At 39.2% G+C, this 17,693-nt stretch overlaps 1 protein-coding gene across 1 annotated transcript in view; it reads left to right on the top strand.

The window, feature by feature from the left end:
* The window catches only part of malrd1 (MAM and LDL receptor class A domain containing 1), a 68,225-nt gene that overhangs the window by 12,054 nt on the left and 38,478 nt on the right, over positions 1-17,693 (top strand). The window contains exons 8-18 of the mRNA XM_012853172.3: positions 1,091-1,196; positions 2,892-3,259; positions 4,566-5,014; positions 7,275-7,362; positions 7,456-7,629; positions 7,717-7,873; positions 9,278-9,434; positions 9,543-9,653; positions 12,422-12,635; positions 12,731-12,978; positions 15,940-16,240. Of these exons, the coding sequence (XP_012708626.2) occupies positions 1,091-1,196; positions 2,892-3,259; positions 4,566-5,014; positions 7,275-7,362; positions 7,456-7,629; positions 7,717-7,873; positions 9,278-9,434; positions 9,543-9,653; positions 12,422-12,635; positions 12,731-12,978; positions 15,940-16,240 (2,373 nt within the window). The remainder of the gene's footprint in view (positions 1-1,090; positions 1,197-2,891; positions 3,260-4,565; positions 5,015-7,274; positions 7,363-7,455; positions 7,630-7,716; positions 7,874-9,277; positions 9,435-9,542; positions 9,654-12,421; positions 12,636-12,730; positions 12,979-15,939; positions 16,241-17,693) is intronic.

Here is a 17,693-nt window from a genome sequence, read left to right as displayed (position 1 = left end):
ATGTAGCACTGTTTTAGGGTAAAAAAAAAAGCAACAAAATAACACAGTTGAACAATTGATCTTGTCCTGTACAAGCTGATCTGAGCGCTGCAGCATCGTGGGATGCAACAGGAAGTTAGAAAAGTTATAGTTTGAAGCAATTACTCACTTGTTGTAATCTATAAACTGATATTATCACTACAGCGCAGCTAGCTATTGCTGCAAGTCAGAAGAGCAAGAGCAGGTGTTTCTGGAGACCAGAAAAGTAACCATGTAAAGCCAGTTCCCCACTTGTTGCATGCAAGCTTAGATTAGCGCTGAACAAGAAGGTAGAAAAGTAAGACTTTGAAACCACTTCTCCCCTGGATGTAAGGCACAAGCTCATATTAGCATTGCGTGTTAGCTTGCTGTCACATGAAGTTAGCTTATTATGGATAAGCTAATTTTCCCTGCGTCGTTCGCTGCCAGTTAAAAAGGTTGTCATTGCTCTAAAAGTAGTAGGACTGTTATGTTGGCAACTATTTTTGGCAGATGGTTAATTCATTTTACTTTTATTGTTGTTTATTTTGATGTTTATTTTCAACATGTATCTCCTATAGCCTTCAATGGTTTCTGCACTGCTGATGAGAGGGGTTTAATATTAGCCGTCAATAGCTAACGTAATAGAAGCTTGCCTGGCAGTGACTGTCATTGCATTTGTGCAAAGTTTAGAGGCAAAGTCTGTTTCACCCACTTAAAATGGCGGTTCTCTCCAGCTTCTAGGATGCTGTTGTTGAAAACCATCTGCAGTGACGCCTACACCCCAACCAGCTGACGACACTACGTCTTAACGTCTTACCTATTCCCTTTAATTTAAGGAGGGAAAGTGAGATTAAATAAGGATTCTCAATGAAGACATAGTTGTTTGTTTTAACTTCCCTTTCAGTGTAAAGGAAATAAAGCTAATCATGCACTGTTACCATGGCAACTTGGACATTAACCCAAAGGGAAAGCTAGATAAAACTGAAAATTGAAGGTGCAAACAAATGTATTTGTCAACAAACTATTTAGTTAAACCACTTCCAGGCAATACAAAATAGATGCATTTCGATCACGATTTCTTTGACTGCAGGTCATTTCATGTTTATACTGAAAAACAGCAGCAGTCTGTACCCGAATGCTGTCCTCCGAGGACCCTGGTTCCAGCAAGCAGCCTCGGGGTGCATCATGACCTTTTGGTGAGAGACGTGTCACATTCTTTCCCCTCCATGGCCTGTTTTTCTTTTTGAGCGTCTTACAACTTTTCACGATTGTTGACTACACATGTCTGCACAAGCAGAGTCTATTCTGTCTGTACTGTATACATACTGTATCTAAAAATTGTTATTTCCAGGTTTGCCTCACTCCTCCGCCATTGTTTCCCTTTACCCCCTGCGGGTGCCTTATGGGGAAACTCCGTTTTTTTTGGAAGCAGGTTTCTGTGGACAGGATATGTGCAGTCAATGTTTTATAGATAGTTTTTTTCACTGAGTAGTGCTAGTTGGACCGGTTCCCAAATCAAATTAGATCTCTACAATCTTACTAATGTAAGAAAACCATAGATATGTGCAAAATGTTGACTTGCTCACTATATACTCACAACAATCATGACCAGGCAAGGAAAATAAAGAGGATATACAGGTATGCGCTGGAAAATTAGGATCATTGCTAACGCGCTAAAGTTTGTAGCTTATACCTGAATGCAGGGTGGTGACGTAGATATGTGTCACACTGTACCATTTTAATCAATAAGAAATTTATGCAGTTTATCTGAAAAAAAAAAGGTTGACTAGGGGGTTTGGTTACTCTTTAAATTTTGGCGATCGCAATTTAATGTTTATCTTAAACTGCACTGCATTATAGTCTATTTTGATCAATGGTACATATACCTCTTCATTCTTTTACGGTATTACATGACCTTTTTTAATGTGCTTTAATAAAACAAAGAATTATAAATAAAATTTTAAACCTTTCTAAAAAATTGTCTGACCCTGCTACAAAATATAGAGAGCAATATAAAAATGGAAACCTAGCTTACGTCATACCCTTACCAAAACTTTCCATTTGAACTATGTGATGCAGAGGAGGTTAAGTCATGTGTATTTACGAAATAACATTCATTTCAAGTCATGTTGGTTTTTACCATATAAGGCTCACATTAAAACAACCAGGGCAAATATTTCCAATTCGATGACTTGGTTTAAATCTCACTTCCCTTTTCCCCCTCAACACATCTGGGACATGTTAACTTGACAGCAAGGGTTTTAAATGTTTTTATGTTCAATATAATCAGTTTATGTGGCACATTACTGTTCTTTGCCATTTTCACCAATTCTAATTTGCATGCTAATGTTATCGTGTTCATGTGACATAAGCTTCCATGGAATCATGTATTGCAGAACAGATTGTGTTAAGAGTGTTTCTGAAATTGTTTTCACTTGAACCATTTTTGCTTTTTACATTTTATGTACTGTTGAATCAGATCGTTACTCTGTCAGGTAAAGCCTGTTTCAATATAACCTCCACTATCCCTTTAATGCTTATTTTATTTCACTGACTAATGCAGAGATGATATATAAATGAAAATTTATCCTGTTCGACTGTTTTATGGCCCAGAAAGCTCAAATTTGAGTGACTGATCATTTTTTTCTGTCTAACGTTCACAAGAATCCTGGAAAATGGAAACCTGCATATATCATATTTGTTCACTACTCACGTACCAGGCCTGGAGATCATACAGGGTGCATTATCATAGGGTGAATCTGTAATTCAGGATGTCATGCGAGTATATCATTTCAGAGATACAGTATATTTACCTCAGAATGCACACTTTACCATGTCAGGACCAATCTATCAGTGGAGTTTCAGCTTCGATCTGTTTCCTATCCCCTCAGGCATTATAACTCGGGAATATCTGTGGGGGCTGCTGACATGTACCTTCAATCAAAAGGAACTCAAAACAAGTCTGTCATATGGACGACCCTGTACGATCAAGGAAGACGATGGAACCGGGTCACCGTTCAGCTGGGCCGCATCACTCAGCCCTTCCAGATCGGCCTGGCTAAAATCAGCCTTGGCGTGTTCGATGGCGTCTCTGCTTTTGATGATATCTCCTTCAAGAACTGTTCGATGCCGCCAGCGGTGGCTGTGTGCCCCGAGCACACGCACTTCCACTGCGCGCACACCAAAGCGTGTGTGGAGCGCCTGCGGCTCTGTGACCTTGTGGATGACTGTGGGGATGGATCGGATGAAGAAGGATGTTGTGAGTGTCAGAGCTTCCTGAAATGAGAACAATCAGATCTCTAAAGCATGAGCATAGGCTCAACAGTAATATATATGTAAAAAAGTGACAGATTTCTTGTGATTTTGCTTTTGATTTTTTAATATCTTAAATGTTTCAAATCAACAGCCCAATCAATAGATAAAGATGTCCTGAATAAACACAACAGGGTGTTTTAAAATGACATTTTAATTACTGAGGGGAAAAATACCATCTAATCCAACGTTGTCCTACATGTGAAAAAGTATTTGCTTAAATCACGTTAATAGAAGATAATTGACAACGTGACAGTAGGCTAAAAGATTTTAAAAAGCAAAGACCTCATGCCCTGCTCTGAAGGAACTCAACAATGTCACGTCTAACAGTTTCGTAATGGGTTAAGATCTGAATTACTCAAAAATGGATAAAGCACAGAATAGTGGTTTATCCTTTCTGAGAGTGACTGGCCTATATAAAATACTCAAAGAGTGCCTCAACGACACCCAGAATAACATCTAAAGCATAGAATAACATCCCCTCAATCAGTTAAATTTGTGAGTCAACAATAAGAAAGAGATTGGGTAAAATAACTTCTAAGGGGGAGAAGAAAACAAAGAACCATTGTACATGTATTTAAGAACATCTTGATAATCCCCAAACCTTGTGGGAAAAAACATGCACATCCCCTCACATCTGAAGTAAAACTGACAGAATTTAGAAACAAAAGTGAACCCTGCTAACAGTCAAACATGGATCGTCTGGGCCTTTCTTCTTCTTCAGTACCAGGTAAAGAAAGCTGGAATAGATGGAGCCATGAAAGAGGACATCCGGCTTGTCACCTTAAAGTCAAGCACACTGTGGTTATGCTGCATGAGGATGCTCTAAAGAAGGGGACATCAACATGGTGTGTGGGGCAGGGGCACCCGGTAGCCCCCAGGGATCATATGTGGTGCCCTCAAGCCCGTTCTAAAACTAGCCTCCAGTGAGCTGCATCTAAAATGTTATTTTAGTCTGTTGCTCTACTTTTGTAATCACACCTGTATTCATATAGATTTTAAAAAGACAACATCTAAATGGGAAAAAAAACGCATTGCAAATATGTTTATTGGTGTGCCCTGACTCCTGTAGTTTAAAGGTCTGTTCTGGTAGCCCTTTGTGTGACACAGTACCGATGAAGTAGCAGGTGACCCCTGCTCTAAAGTATCCAAAATCTAGTGCTTCCTTTTCGTCATTGGGGAACACAGGGCATACCTGTTTTTATCAAGCTGACAGTTCAGAGCTTCTAAATCTCATTGTGTGTTTCTCGCAGCTCCAGACATTCAGTGTGACTTTGAAGATGGACTGTGCAACTGGAAGCAGGAAACGAGCGGAGGGGACGTGTTTGACTGGACCCGCGTCCAGGGTCCGTCTCCGACCCTGGACACGGGCCCCTGGACTGACCACACGCTGGGCAACAGCTCGGGCCACTACCTCTACATTGAGTCTTCCCTCCCGCAGGAGTTCAAGGACACAGCTTTGCTGCTGAGCCCGGTCTTTGGGCCAACCTACCAGCGTGTCAAGGACCCAGCCTGGTCCCGCAACCACCGCTGTGCCTTTCGCTTCCATTACTGCATGTTTGGGTCACACGTGTTCAGCCTGGCAGTGTACCTGAGGACCACCTCCATCGGCCGCGGCCTCCTGCTCTGGGCTAAATATGGAAACCAAGGAAACCTGTGGCACAGGAAGACGTTGTACCTGCACAGTGCTCAACCTTTTCAGGTAAGGGAGAACAGGGATGTTTCAGACTTTCTAGGCTTCTGGTTTGTTAAAAGAGACCCTGATTGTTTCGCTTCGGGTTCTCTAGCTGGGCTAAGCTCCTTGTTCCTTAATCCCGTGATGCATTGCGTCCAATGTGTAGGACGCTTTGGTATGAAATAGTCACATCTGACACTGCAAAATTTAAGATGCTAGCCAGACTATGCATATGTAATCATGTTTCCCTTTGAGTGCATGTTAAACAAAAGGCCTAAGCCATAAATTAAACTTAATCCAATTTTAGGAGCAGCGCAGCAAGTACTCATCTCTATCGTCGTGTCTGTGTGTGTACAATTGTCACACTGACTGAAAAAAAAGGAGAAATATACTTAAAATATTAAAACAATTAAAAAATTACAGCTGCTGTACTCTTCATTAGGAGCCAAAACAAGGCTTTTTACTGCAGCTGCTCCTACCTGAAGTCAGTGGCAGTTTTTGACATGGGCCCATATGGACAGCTGGGTATGGTTGCATTAGAAAAGGGTGAAAAGGGTCTGCACAAGCAGCAGTAAAAAAGGTTTACCTTATCTGCCTGCTGCACCTTAACAACTGTTCTATTAGCTTTATGTACATGCAGTCAATAAGGAGGCAGAGCTCCCTTGTTGTTAGTGAAGTTAGGGAGACAAAGGTTTTTGCTTCGTTTGGAATCGCACTGGATCTTATCTGCCTAAGAGTCTCCAATGACTTCCTAAATTTTGAATTGTTGGGTGGCGGCAGACGTGAGGATCGTCCACGACGCAAATCATTTGAGAATTTCAAATTGCATGAATTACTGACATAACTAGTCCAGTAACAGCATTGCCAGGAACAAGAGATAAGATTTCCATAATCATGGCTTTATCTAAAAGTTGCAAATATACTAATGTTGGGAAATCTTACCAAGATGTCGGAACATTATTTCAGGTTTATAGCAATCGTTGTAATTGATTTTAGGTGTAAATTTAGGAAGACTGAGTGATGAAATGGACTGAAATCATGCGTCTACTTACTAATGGTTCAACGGTACACAAACTTATGCATCTTGCTTTTATCTTTACACTTTTCATTCTAAGAGAGTATTTTTTTCAGTTGGATTGTATAGGATTACTGCCACATTAAAAGCAACAAATGCTTTAAAATGATTTATAAGTGTCTTTTTTTTTTTTTTACTGAATCTAGCATTTTATCAAGGATTTTTTTTTTCTTTTTTGGCTTGTCTCTCCGAAATATCCAAAAGTACATTATTTCAAAATTGTCTAGATATTTTATTCACGGTCTAGATTCAGCTGGAGCTTCATAACATCTCTTCCTCTCACGTCTGGCTGAATCATTTCCATTCAGTCACCTTGTTTAATCTCAGACCAACCTGAGCTCAGGGTAGACGGAGCTCCCTGGCAGCTAACAGCCCGTCTCTAGTGAAACAAAGAGTCCATATTTAGAAATGCGTTCCAACCCTGCATGATGAAAATCCATTTAATTGCTTTAGCGCTCAGCATCGATCACTGGGGATGGATGGTCTGTTGTCATCACTCATGAGTGATTTCAGCTTGACGGGCAGTTAAAGACTTTTCCTCGGCTGTGTCACTGGAACAGCGGCTCCATTTGTTAATCTAATTGAGTGCAGACAGGGAAACGGTTAAAATATTGACACTGATTAATTTCATTTAATTTAATTCGGGCCCGTATGCATGGCAACAGGAAGAGGACAACATTAAAGGGCAAAATATGGAAGCTGAACATGAGCCCCTAGATTGTAGACATTTGCCAGTATAAAAAGTGATTGTTACATTGTAGAAAATGAAATAGGAGCACATAATATTGCCGTCCATCCATCCGGTGTCTCCTTACACAGCAGAGGAAACTGGATGGATTAATTCAAACGCTCGAAACAGAATGTTTTCACAGTTTTGCAGGTCAATCAGCCGTACTTTTCTTTAGTATCAGTTTGCAGGTATATGCTGGTGTAGCGGGGGAAGCAAAAAAAAAGTTAATCGCCGCTGATAATTTAATTCAAACGACAAATCTAACTATGAAATACTGTCATTGAATATTCAACATCATTAAATATTAGCCCTAAATACTATCTATGCATTTGGAAAGCAAATTGCTACAATGTGTTCAAGGATGTAGGACTTAAAGTCTCATCCAGTAGTCACCTAATTATGCACCGAATTCACTAATAAACTAGCAAGAACTGCATGTTTATATTCTTGCACATACATTGCTATTTTTTTTCCTGTTTTAGATTTTAATTGAAGGCACAGTGGGGGATGATTTTGAAGGCGACATCGCCATCGATGACCTTTCCTTTCTGGACTGTCAGCTGTTGGATGGTGAACCTCAGACACATCAGATGAACCCCGTCGGAGCAGCAGCTGCTCAGCTCTTTCTGTGTTCGCTGCTGTAATTGTTGTCTCTCGTTGCAGGAGAGCTGCCCTCACCGATCACCCCGGCACAGACCACTCCAGCGCCGACGGTCCTGCCCCACAGCTGCCCCGAGGGGCAGTTTGTGTGTGGCACGCACGGAGAGTGCGTTCTTCTCAGCCAAGTGTGCGACTTCAAACACGACTGCTCCGACGGATCGGATGAAACGAGCTGTGGTAAATGATTGTAGTTTTTGTTTAAATAAGCTTTTATTCTTTTCTGTCTTGCTTTTTTTTAGTTGTTTGACCACTTTTCTCTTACAGTGAAGGAAAAATGCGATTTTGAAGGCGGCTTTTCTTGCGGCTGGACGATTGTTAGCCCTGCTTTCAGTGTGAACCATGCTTTTCGCTGGGCAGCCGACCAGGGGGAAAGCATTCATGATGGGGAGCAGAACCACCGTCCAACCAATGACCACACGCTGTGAGTGCCAGAGAAGTATATATACTTTATGCCTTTAGCTCAAATGTTTACTGTAATCACTACAAAGACAAAGGCATTCTATTAGACAATAAGTTCTGCCCCTGCTATCGTGAAGATGTAATGGTTGTAAAGGGTTTTGCTGAATCTAACTACATTTTAAACATTAATTGATACTTGTACAACAAATCTTATAGTAGCTAATGTGATAACCAGTTGTTGTGGAGGATAACCCTTGACCCTAGTTCTAAGCTCAGTTCAAACAGTTTTAAGCTATCTTTGTGTTTGTGGTTTAGCATCTCAGATTTCCAGTTTAATTTGGGATAGCATATTCTACAAAAAGCTTCCAGATGGACATATATGAGCACATTTTTAAGTTTATGGAAACTGTTTTGTTCCTAATTGAACAAATGACATTTAAAATTGGTCTTCTGTTTCTCAAAACATTTCATTAAACACATATAGAGATTGTCATGAACCAGCACCTTTATATTGTTTACCTTTTATGTTGAAAGGTATAATACATTCTTTAAATGACAAACTTGTCTATGAATGCAAAGGAAAGAAAGGGCTTTTATTTTGGAGAATACGTCATTATCATGACATCATTAACAGCTGTTAAGTCTATCCCGTGTTCAAATTGTCCACTTGTTCCTTATATCTCTTTAGTTCTTTTTGTCACACTTTAATGTTTCAGATCGTCAAACTAATTTCAATTTCAGACAAAGATAACCCAAATAAATACAAAAAGCCATTTTCAAATAACGATTTATTTGAAAATGGCTTTTTGTATTGAAAAATGTTTTTTTTTCTCAAACCCTTTGGGGTTTACACACTAAAGCAGTCCTATAATTAGAATATAATTTGATGTTGTCCCAAAACAACCTTATTGACGTCCAAGTTTTCTAAAATATTATTGCATCTCCTAATTGCACTTATCAGAACAAATTGATATATAAGTTTGGCAATTGTCAAAGTAGAAAACAGAATGTATCATGCTAAAGTTTTTGCTGTTAACTATTTATGTATTTCTTTGTTTCACTAAAAGCAAAGAGACAAAGAATACACAGTGACATGATTGTTCTGATCAGTGCTTTATCGTGTGGGTGGGCAAAACAGACAGTGTTTGTACTGTTTTAGTTATAAATCACATAAACATTTCTATTACTTAATTATTTCCCTTACATAGACCAAAACCTTGCATCTGCTGATGAGAAAATATTATGGGAATTTACCTGGGTCGGTTTTATCCATCGGAGATCTCCAATGGATAACCCTAACCCAGAAATGAAAAAATGTACGTCTACAAAGGAAATTTAAAAGGGATAAAACATAGGAACTTTGAAAATGTACCTTCTCATTTATTGTGATCCTAAACATTACAATCCTGTATTGTTTCCTCTATAGTAACAGCCCTGAGGGTTGGTACATGTACGCGGACAGCTCAAACGGCGGCTATGGTCAGATGTCTGACCTCCAGACACCGGTCATCTCCTCCGCTGGGCCACGGTGCACCCTGGTCTTCTGGTACCACATGAACGGATTCACCGTGGGAACCCTGCAAGTAAGGAAACGGAGACCACCCCAGTGACACAGAGAGCCAAAACTTATGGAAAAGTAATGTCCCATCAGAGCCAAGTTAAGAGATCTGCTGTGTTTATCTCATCTGCAGGTGCTCTTCAGGCACAAAAACAACACCCATGTGGTTTGGTCTCAGACCGGGAACCAAGGCAACAGATGGAGACGAGCTGACGTGTTTTTGGGGTCATCAAATGACTTTCAGGTCTCTTGGCTTAAAAATAGAGAAATACTCTCACACTACGTCTCTTTTAGTTCTTCATAAATATGTGTTGTCCCATTATTCCTCTCAAAAGCATTTTATACAGGATGTCTTCCAGTTGTCATTTTCTAAATAGATAATCATGTTGTGCACTGTAGGAGCTGGTCTTGTATTAGCAAACATGAAGAGGAATCTGAAGATAGCTATTATTTTTCAATACAACTATTAATGAGGGCATAATTTCTCAGAGCACCACCTGGAAATGAGGAACTAATGCCCAGCAATAGGTCTGGATCTGTTCGTCTGTCCAGACCTGACACCGATAATGTAGATGAATAAAGGTTTGAATTCAGGCTTTTCAACCAGCAGCTCCTGCCTTTATTACAGTTATACATATATACAAGATGCAGCACTGCCATGAGAGTCTTAATTTATAATTAGTGTTTGACATTGGTGGGTAGCAACTGGTCACAATTATTTGCATAACATCTATAAAAAAAACGGTATTTGTAGAAGTAATTTCACTGCACCATACTTTTTTACTTCTACTTGAGTAATACACATTGAACGCACTTACTTGATCCAACTATTGGCTCCTTTATCCACCTTTAATTGTTTTACCGAATGAATAATAAAGAGGCTTTAACCAAAAATGCACCATACACAGGAAAACACTGGAAGTTTGTGTTAAGGTTTGTACTCAAGCGTCATTGTTCTAATGCTATTCTCTGTCTGCTGATCTGCCTTTTGCACCTCGTGTGAATCGAGTTTAAATTGTATATGAAAACATACAGGTGCACTCAAAAGCAAAAGCATTTGTTGAGTCAACTAGCCTGTTACCTTTCATTTGTTCAAAGACATGGTGCATTCACTTCGTACACAGATGTCAGATTTTCAAAGTTCCCAGTCGGAAAAACAAAAACGCCCCTGAAACTGGAATTTATACTAAGCAAACTCGGAACATAGCAAACCTAACCCCGAGATTTTTATGCAATATGACTGCTCTAACAGAATATAGTAAAACTTGTTAATCTAAACTAGGCAAGGCAAGGCAAGGCAAATTTATTTATATAGCACAATTCAGTACAAAGACAATGCAAAGTGCTTTACATGATTAAAATATAGCAAAATAAAACAGAATAAAAGCAAGTAGGAATAAAATATAGATAGAAAATAGAACAAAAAAGTGGTGATTCAGTTAACTAGGACAGTTGAAGGCAATTTTAAACAAATGTGTTTTTAATCTTGATTTAAAAGAACTCAGGCTTTCCGCACTTTTACAGTTTTCTGGAAGTTTGTTCCAGATAATTGGAGCATAGGAACTAAATGCTGCTTCTCCATGTTTGGTTCTGGTTCTAGGTATGTGGAGTAGACTGGAGCCAGAAGACCTGAGTGGTCTGGAGGGTTTATACGCTGATAACAAGTCTGTGATGTATTTAGGAGCTAAGCCATTTAAGGATTTATAGACTAACAGAAGTATTTTAAAGTCTATTCTCTGAGATACAGGGAGCCAGTGTAAGGACTTTAGAACTGGGGTGATGTGCTCTACTTTCTTAGTCTTAGTGAGGACGCGGGCAGCAGCGTTCTGGATCAGCTGCAGCTGTCTGACCCACTTTTTAGGCAGACCTGTGAAAACACCGTTGCAGTAATCAATTCTACTAAATATAAACGCATGGATTAGTTTTTCTAGATCCTGCTGAGACATCAGTCCTTTAATCCTAGAAATGTTCTTCAGGTGATAGAAAGCCGACCTTGTAACTGTCTTTAGATGCTTTTGGAGGTTCAGGTCTGAATCCATCACTACTCCCAGATTTCGGGCCTGATTAGTGGTTTTTAGCTGAAGCGACTGAAGCTGTGTGCTAACTTTTGATCTTTCCTCTATTGGTCCAAAGATTATTACTTCAGTTTTGTTTTTATTCAATTGGAGAAAATTTTGGCACATCCACGTATTGATTTCTTCTAGGCATTTACTCAGTGCCTGAACTGGTTTATAGTCACCTGGTGACATAGTGATGTAGAGCTGTGTGTCATCTGCATAGTTATGGTAGCTGATGTTGTTATTTTTTATTATCTGAGCTAGAGGGAGCATGTAGATATTGAAAAGGAGGGGACCCAGAATGGACCCTTGGGGAACCCCAAATGGGATTTTTGTCATCTCAGATGTAAAGTTACCTACTGATACAAAAAAGTCCCTGTCCTTTAAGTAGGATTTAAACCAGTGGAGAGCTGTACAAAATAAGCCCCGCTTTTTGTTGCACATTCAAACAAAGGAGATAAATATACTATTTCCTTGTATAGCTACCATTAGTTAGCATCAAAACAAATGACAAATTACGATCTGCAACCAGAACCATCTCAGCTCGGGTCTAACATCATTCCCAACTCTGAGCTCTGACTTTGAAGACTGAATAAATCTCCTCATTCCTTTTGGGCATTTAAAATAGTAGAAGAAAAATCTGTTGTGAACAGTACGTGGCTTATTTATAAAAAACAAAGACTAAATAAAAAAACAAGGCTCAGCCTCTATTATTCGACTAAATAGGAAGTTAACTTCATTCTGAAATAATCAGAACCCGCTGAAGACGTGAGATGATAATACCTATTAAGAGACAAGGCTGGAAAACTGAATGCATAATGACTAACATCATCTTAACTATTAGTAGTTCTAGACATGAAATAATCTAAAAACTATTCAATTCAACAACCCACACGACTAAGATATTGCATTTCTTGCTATGGTCTTCATCTAAAAACCTGTTGGTCTTCACCAGGTGGTGTTTAGAGCGAAACGAGGGATCAGCTACATGGGGGATGTAGTGATAGACGATGTCAGCTTCCAGGACTGCTCCCCTGTTCTTCCGTCAGACCAGCCGTGCACAGCAGAGGAGTTTGCCTGCGCTAACGGCCACTGCATCCCTCAGGACGATCTGTGCGACTTCATCAACCACTGCGGGGACAACTCAGACGAGGATCCTTTCATCTGCAGTGAGACCTCCCCTTCATCATCCGCGAGGAAAGATTTACTCCAAGTTTACTGGAAAGCGTTGATCGGCGTCTCCTTTTTCATGGCTGTCTTTCAGAGGGCTTTAGCGGACGCTGCAATTTTGAGTTTGACCTCTGTTCTTGGCGCCAGTGCCGACAGGACGACTTTGATTGGCTGATCAAAGCAGGCAGCACCCCGACCTTTGGAACGGGCCCATCTAATGACCACACTCTGAGAGATCCATCTGGACACTACCTCTACCTGGAGAGCTCTTTCCCTCAGGGTGTGGGCGACACCGCCCGAGTGATTGGACCCTTGCTGAGCAGAAGGAGTTCACAGTGCAAGGTGAGCCCCCAGTTATTCTGCAGGTCATTAAACCAATTTTAATATCAGATAGACATAACCTGATAACACAAATAGTGTTTTTTTTTTTTAAACAAATAAGGTTAGAAAGATATGAATGACGAATAAAAGTACATATATCTGAAAAATATGAATGGCTGGGAACACGGTTAAAGATTTTAAATCATAATAAGCAACCTAAAATCAAATCTAACGCGTACAGAAACCAAATTCACAGAGTCAGATTGGTGTAACTGAGCTCTGTGAGCTCTGAATTGCATTTTTTTTTTTGGAACTCCACAGAGCAGTAATCTGCTCAGACAGTTATAAAATACTACGGTCTCTACACCGAGAGCAACTCTGTCGCACTCTGGCAATGTCCTTCAGATAAAGTGCATTAATGCACATTTTTCAATGTGAGATAAGAAATTAAAGGAGCATAGCGCAAGTTCCAGAGTGTATACAGAAGTTTGCCCCCTCTGGCAACAACTTGAAATGACGCCAGTGTTGTGCAGACTGCACATGTCTTTTGTTTAGAGGTGTGATGTCTTCTGATGTAAGAGCGTTCTAAATATTGAAGTTAGTCCATGCTCTCTCGCTAATGCGTAAATGGCGGCAGAGACTCAACAAAGTAGCCAAGTGAACGAGAGCTAGCAGTGCGTCACAAACACGTGCACGCCCAGAAAATACGACCCAAATCCCTCTCTTATGAACAGAATAATCTAGACTATAGAAGCAACCGTGGTAAATAGAGTAAAACTAATTTTACACATCAGGCAACTGTAACGACATGTATGAGAAATAAAGAAAAAAATATTTAACCTTTAAACTTGTGCAATGCTCCTTTAAACTAGAATTTAGCGTCCGATGGCAAGATTTCTTTTGAAGCTAAAGAGTTTGTTTTTATTCCTGAGTTGTACTAAGTTGCGGAGTTTTTCTGCCTATTGCTTAAACTTCAGTTTTGTCATGTTTGTGTTATTGTCCATGAGTTAATCTAAAATACAGTTGAACAGAGGATCAACTGGATGGAGATCATCTGGAAAAAATGTAACGGTGAACCTGGATGTCATCAGCAATGGATCGAAAAGTAATGCTGTGTCTCCTAATTATCGTTAGGTGTGGCCAAATTAAATTAAAAGTTCAGGGATCTAAAAATGTCACCGAGTAATGTTAAGATTAGCAAAATGAGATCAGCTGTATCAAAGTATGCACCTAGATCCAATAACAACAGCAATGATGGCATGCCGTCAGCAGTCTGTAGTTTAGTCTCTCTGCTTTGACTGACATTGTTAAAATATTTGACAAGAGAGTAGAAAATGTTTAAATCAATTAAAAACAGGTTTCTTTAAAACACTGATTAAAAATGCTACTAATCTGTATCTGATAAGGACCTGTAATCTCAAATGACATGTTTGGGGTAAAAAAAAAAAATCAATCGAAAAAAGGCTATTAAAAATGTGCCGTTTGATTTATTTAAAACTGTGTGCTAGCAGCTGTCAGCCTCCACAGGGACTGATTTCTTGATTGACTGCCCTGCTTGCTCTGCGTCAAGCGCGTTTTATCACCATCCTGACCTGTCAATCCATCATAGAGTCAGCGAGAAGACAGGAATGAAAATGAAGGGAGGACTGAGCAGGGAAGTGAGGAGGAGAGATGGAAGGACTGGGGCTTTTTTATTTCTTAAGGAGAGAGCAGAAGAGCAGAAAAGTCTCCATTTTAAGTGTTTCAAATTTGCATAATGGGGAAATACTTCTTTTTTTCCCCCTGTGCGTCAATAAAGAATCAAGGTAGAAAGAGAGTATTAATCTACACAGTGACCAAGGAGATTGAAGAACAGCAAATCAAGTTATTCTTGTGGAAAACACTTAAATTAGATGAGTAATTAGTAAAAAAAATATATATATAGATTTTTAACAAATTGACCAGATGAGTTGAGTTAAAGCACTTAAACAGTTTTTGCTTGTAGAGCATTTTGCATACAAAGGGGTGTAACACAAAGTGCTTTAGACAGGTTAGAAACTAACGGAAAGACATTAAAACATTGTAGAATTTATCAAATGACCAGACAAATAAATCCAACAACTATAGAGGATGATGCACTGAGAAAATAATTAGGAAACAGGAAGCAAAATCTTTGTTATATAAATCTTAAATGATGGCTGACACAATGCAATTCTATTTTTATTTCACATTATATTTGTTTTCTGACTTTATGTCAAAGCAGATTGGGAGAATGCCGTTAAAATATACATTTACAAAAGAAAAACTGAAATTCTGATGCACCTTCTTTCTCTTTTTTAAACTGTTGTGGGTAAGAAAAAGAAAAAGCGAAACAAGGTATGGAAAAACTCATATTACCATATATACTTTATAAATAAATTTCATATTCAATGAATTAGAATATTTCAGTAACTCATTTTACCCACGGAAAAACATAAATTAACACAGACTGAAGATGTTTTAAAGCCTTCATTTCTGTTAATTATGATTTATTTCCACCTGTAGCTAATAAAAAACACAGCATTTAAGATTTGAAAATTGCATCAGACCAATAAAAAAGCAGCATTTTTCATGCAGGTATGAATCTTAATTAAAATTATGTTTTTTCAAAAAGTACTTTTAATTTGATAAACAAGCCTCATAGAAAAACATATTATAATTTACTGAATATGACTGTAGATGTATATAGGGTTTCACAGGTTCATAGTTCTTGTTTATGTTATAATCTCCATTTTAAGTATTTCAGTGTAAGAAAAATGTAAATTAAACTCATTTAAATAAATAAGTCACATACGGTAAAAGACAAAGATTTAAATAATGTAATATCTTTTCATTGCTGCTAAAATCTAAAATAGTGGCTGTTGTAATAAAAACACATAAATAAAAACTTAAGGTTTTTGAAGTTGCATAAAAATCATTCGAATTAATACAATTCCAGACGGGTGTCCTTGTTTTTTTGGACAGATGCGTTTCTACTTTCACATGTCTGGAGACGGCATTGGGACCCTTGGCGTTTTCATTAAATCTGAAGGAGGTCTTCACCTCCTGCTGAACCTGACGGGAGATCAGGGCAACTACTGGAAAATGAAGGAGCTCCAGCTGAGCTCCACCGCAGACTTCCAGGTGGTGTTTGAAGGCAAGGTGGGGAGCAGCGAAAAGGGGGACATCTGCCTGGACGATATCACTTTTTCTCCAGGGTGCCTCCTCTCCCCCTCACCATCGGTGATGGACACCAGTCCTCCTCCTTCTTCGGTTCCTCCGACAGGTACGGTTCGCTTCAGAAAAGATTCAAATGTACTTTTCTTTTTGAAACTAAATTTTAAGAAATGAGTCAGAAGTGATTAATATTGAGAAATCTAATCTACTGATCAGTTCAGTTGATGATTGTGGCCGTTTGGCTCCTCGCAGTTTCTGCAAGGTGGGATTCCTGACAGTTCTTTTACGTTTGATAAGCAGATTATCTTTTTCCATCTCAGAGCTGTTGCCAAGCGTGAAGCTGTGCCGACTGGACCGCTCTTCAGGAATTGTGTGTCGGCCTAAATCTGTTATTTCAGCTTCACAAACTGTCCAGAATGCAGGATCTTCTTTGAGTGTGGCAACATGCTGGGTATTACAGAAGAGTTAATATGCATTAAACATTTTAAAATTTAATTGCATTGTAGGGACATTAATGCAATAGATCAACACAAAGTAGAATTTTGATTTATTTCTTTATTTAGATACAAAAACCTGAAAATTGTTGTGTGAACATGTATTCAGCCCCCTGAATCAAAACCTTCTGCGTCAACCAACAAGTATTTTTTGGGCTTGTCTCTACCAGCCTTGAACATTAAGATAGATAACTGTACTTCTTTCCAGTGCAGATCAATCTCATTGATATTGGACAGAGAGCGCCCCTTCACAGAAAATGTTAAGTCTTGCCGCAAATTCTCAGTCAGGTCCAGTTCTGAGCTTTGACTAGGCCTGTTCTGACATAGAAATATGCTTTGATCTGAAGCCTCCCATTGAAGCTCTGGTGACATGTTTAGGATTGTTCACTGCAAAAAGGGAACAAAAAGAATGCACATTTTCCTTGAAATTGGTGCATTTGTCCTTCATTTGAGCAGGTCAATAGATTATCTGCCAATGGAATAAGTATTTCTACCCCTAAAATAAGATAATTAGATATACTGCACTTGAAATAAGAGATGAGTTGTTCCTATTTTAAGTGCAAAATTCTTATTCTATTGGCAGATCATTTAAACTTGCCGGACAAATACACCCATTTCAAGAAATCTTTACTTACTTTTTGTCCCTTTTTTGTAGTGTTGTCCTGCTAGAAGCTGAACCTCTTCTCCAGTTGCAAGCTTTTTGCAGCCTCCAACAGGTTTTCTTCCAGAATTGCCCCTAATTTGGCTCCATCAATCAACTTTGACCGTTTTCCACATCCTTCTTGAAGAAAAAGCCTCCGGGCAGCATGATGCTGCCTCCACCACGGTTCACGGTGGGGCTAGCATGTTCAGTGTGTCTTGGAGAGTTGATTTTCCATCACACACACACGCGTGTTGCATGTAAAATCCAAAAGGGTTAGTTATTGGAAAATGTGATACACACTGAGTGATAATGGCAGACATGATGTAATCAACGTTATACTGGTTTCAACAAAGGCAACTTGCAGTATGGCGTCTGTTCACGGCATGAAAGCAATTAAAAAAAAAAAAAGTCAGTAGGTACTTTAG

The sequence above is a fragment of the Fundulus heteroclitus genome, chromosome 21 (genome assembly GCF_011125445.2).
Source record: "Fundulus heteroclitus isolate FHET01 chromosome 21, MU-UCD_Fhet_4.1, whole genome shotgun sequence".
In the NCBI taxonomy this organism is placed as follows: Eukaryota; Metazoa; Chordata; class Actinopteri; order Cyprinodontiformes; family Fundulidae; genus Fundulus; species Fundulus heteroclitus.
The sequence above is the reverse complement of the archived record's forward strand: the minus strand, read 5'-3'. Positions and strand labels throughout refer to the sequence as shown.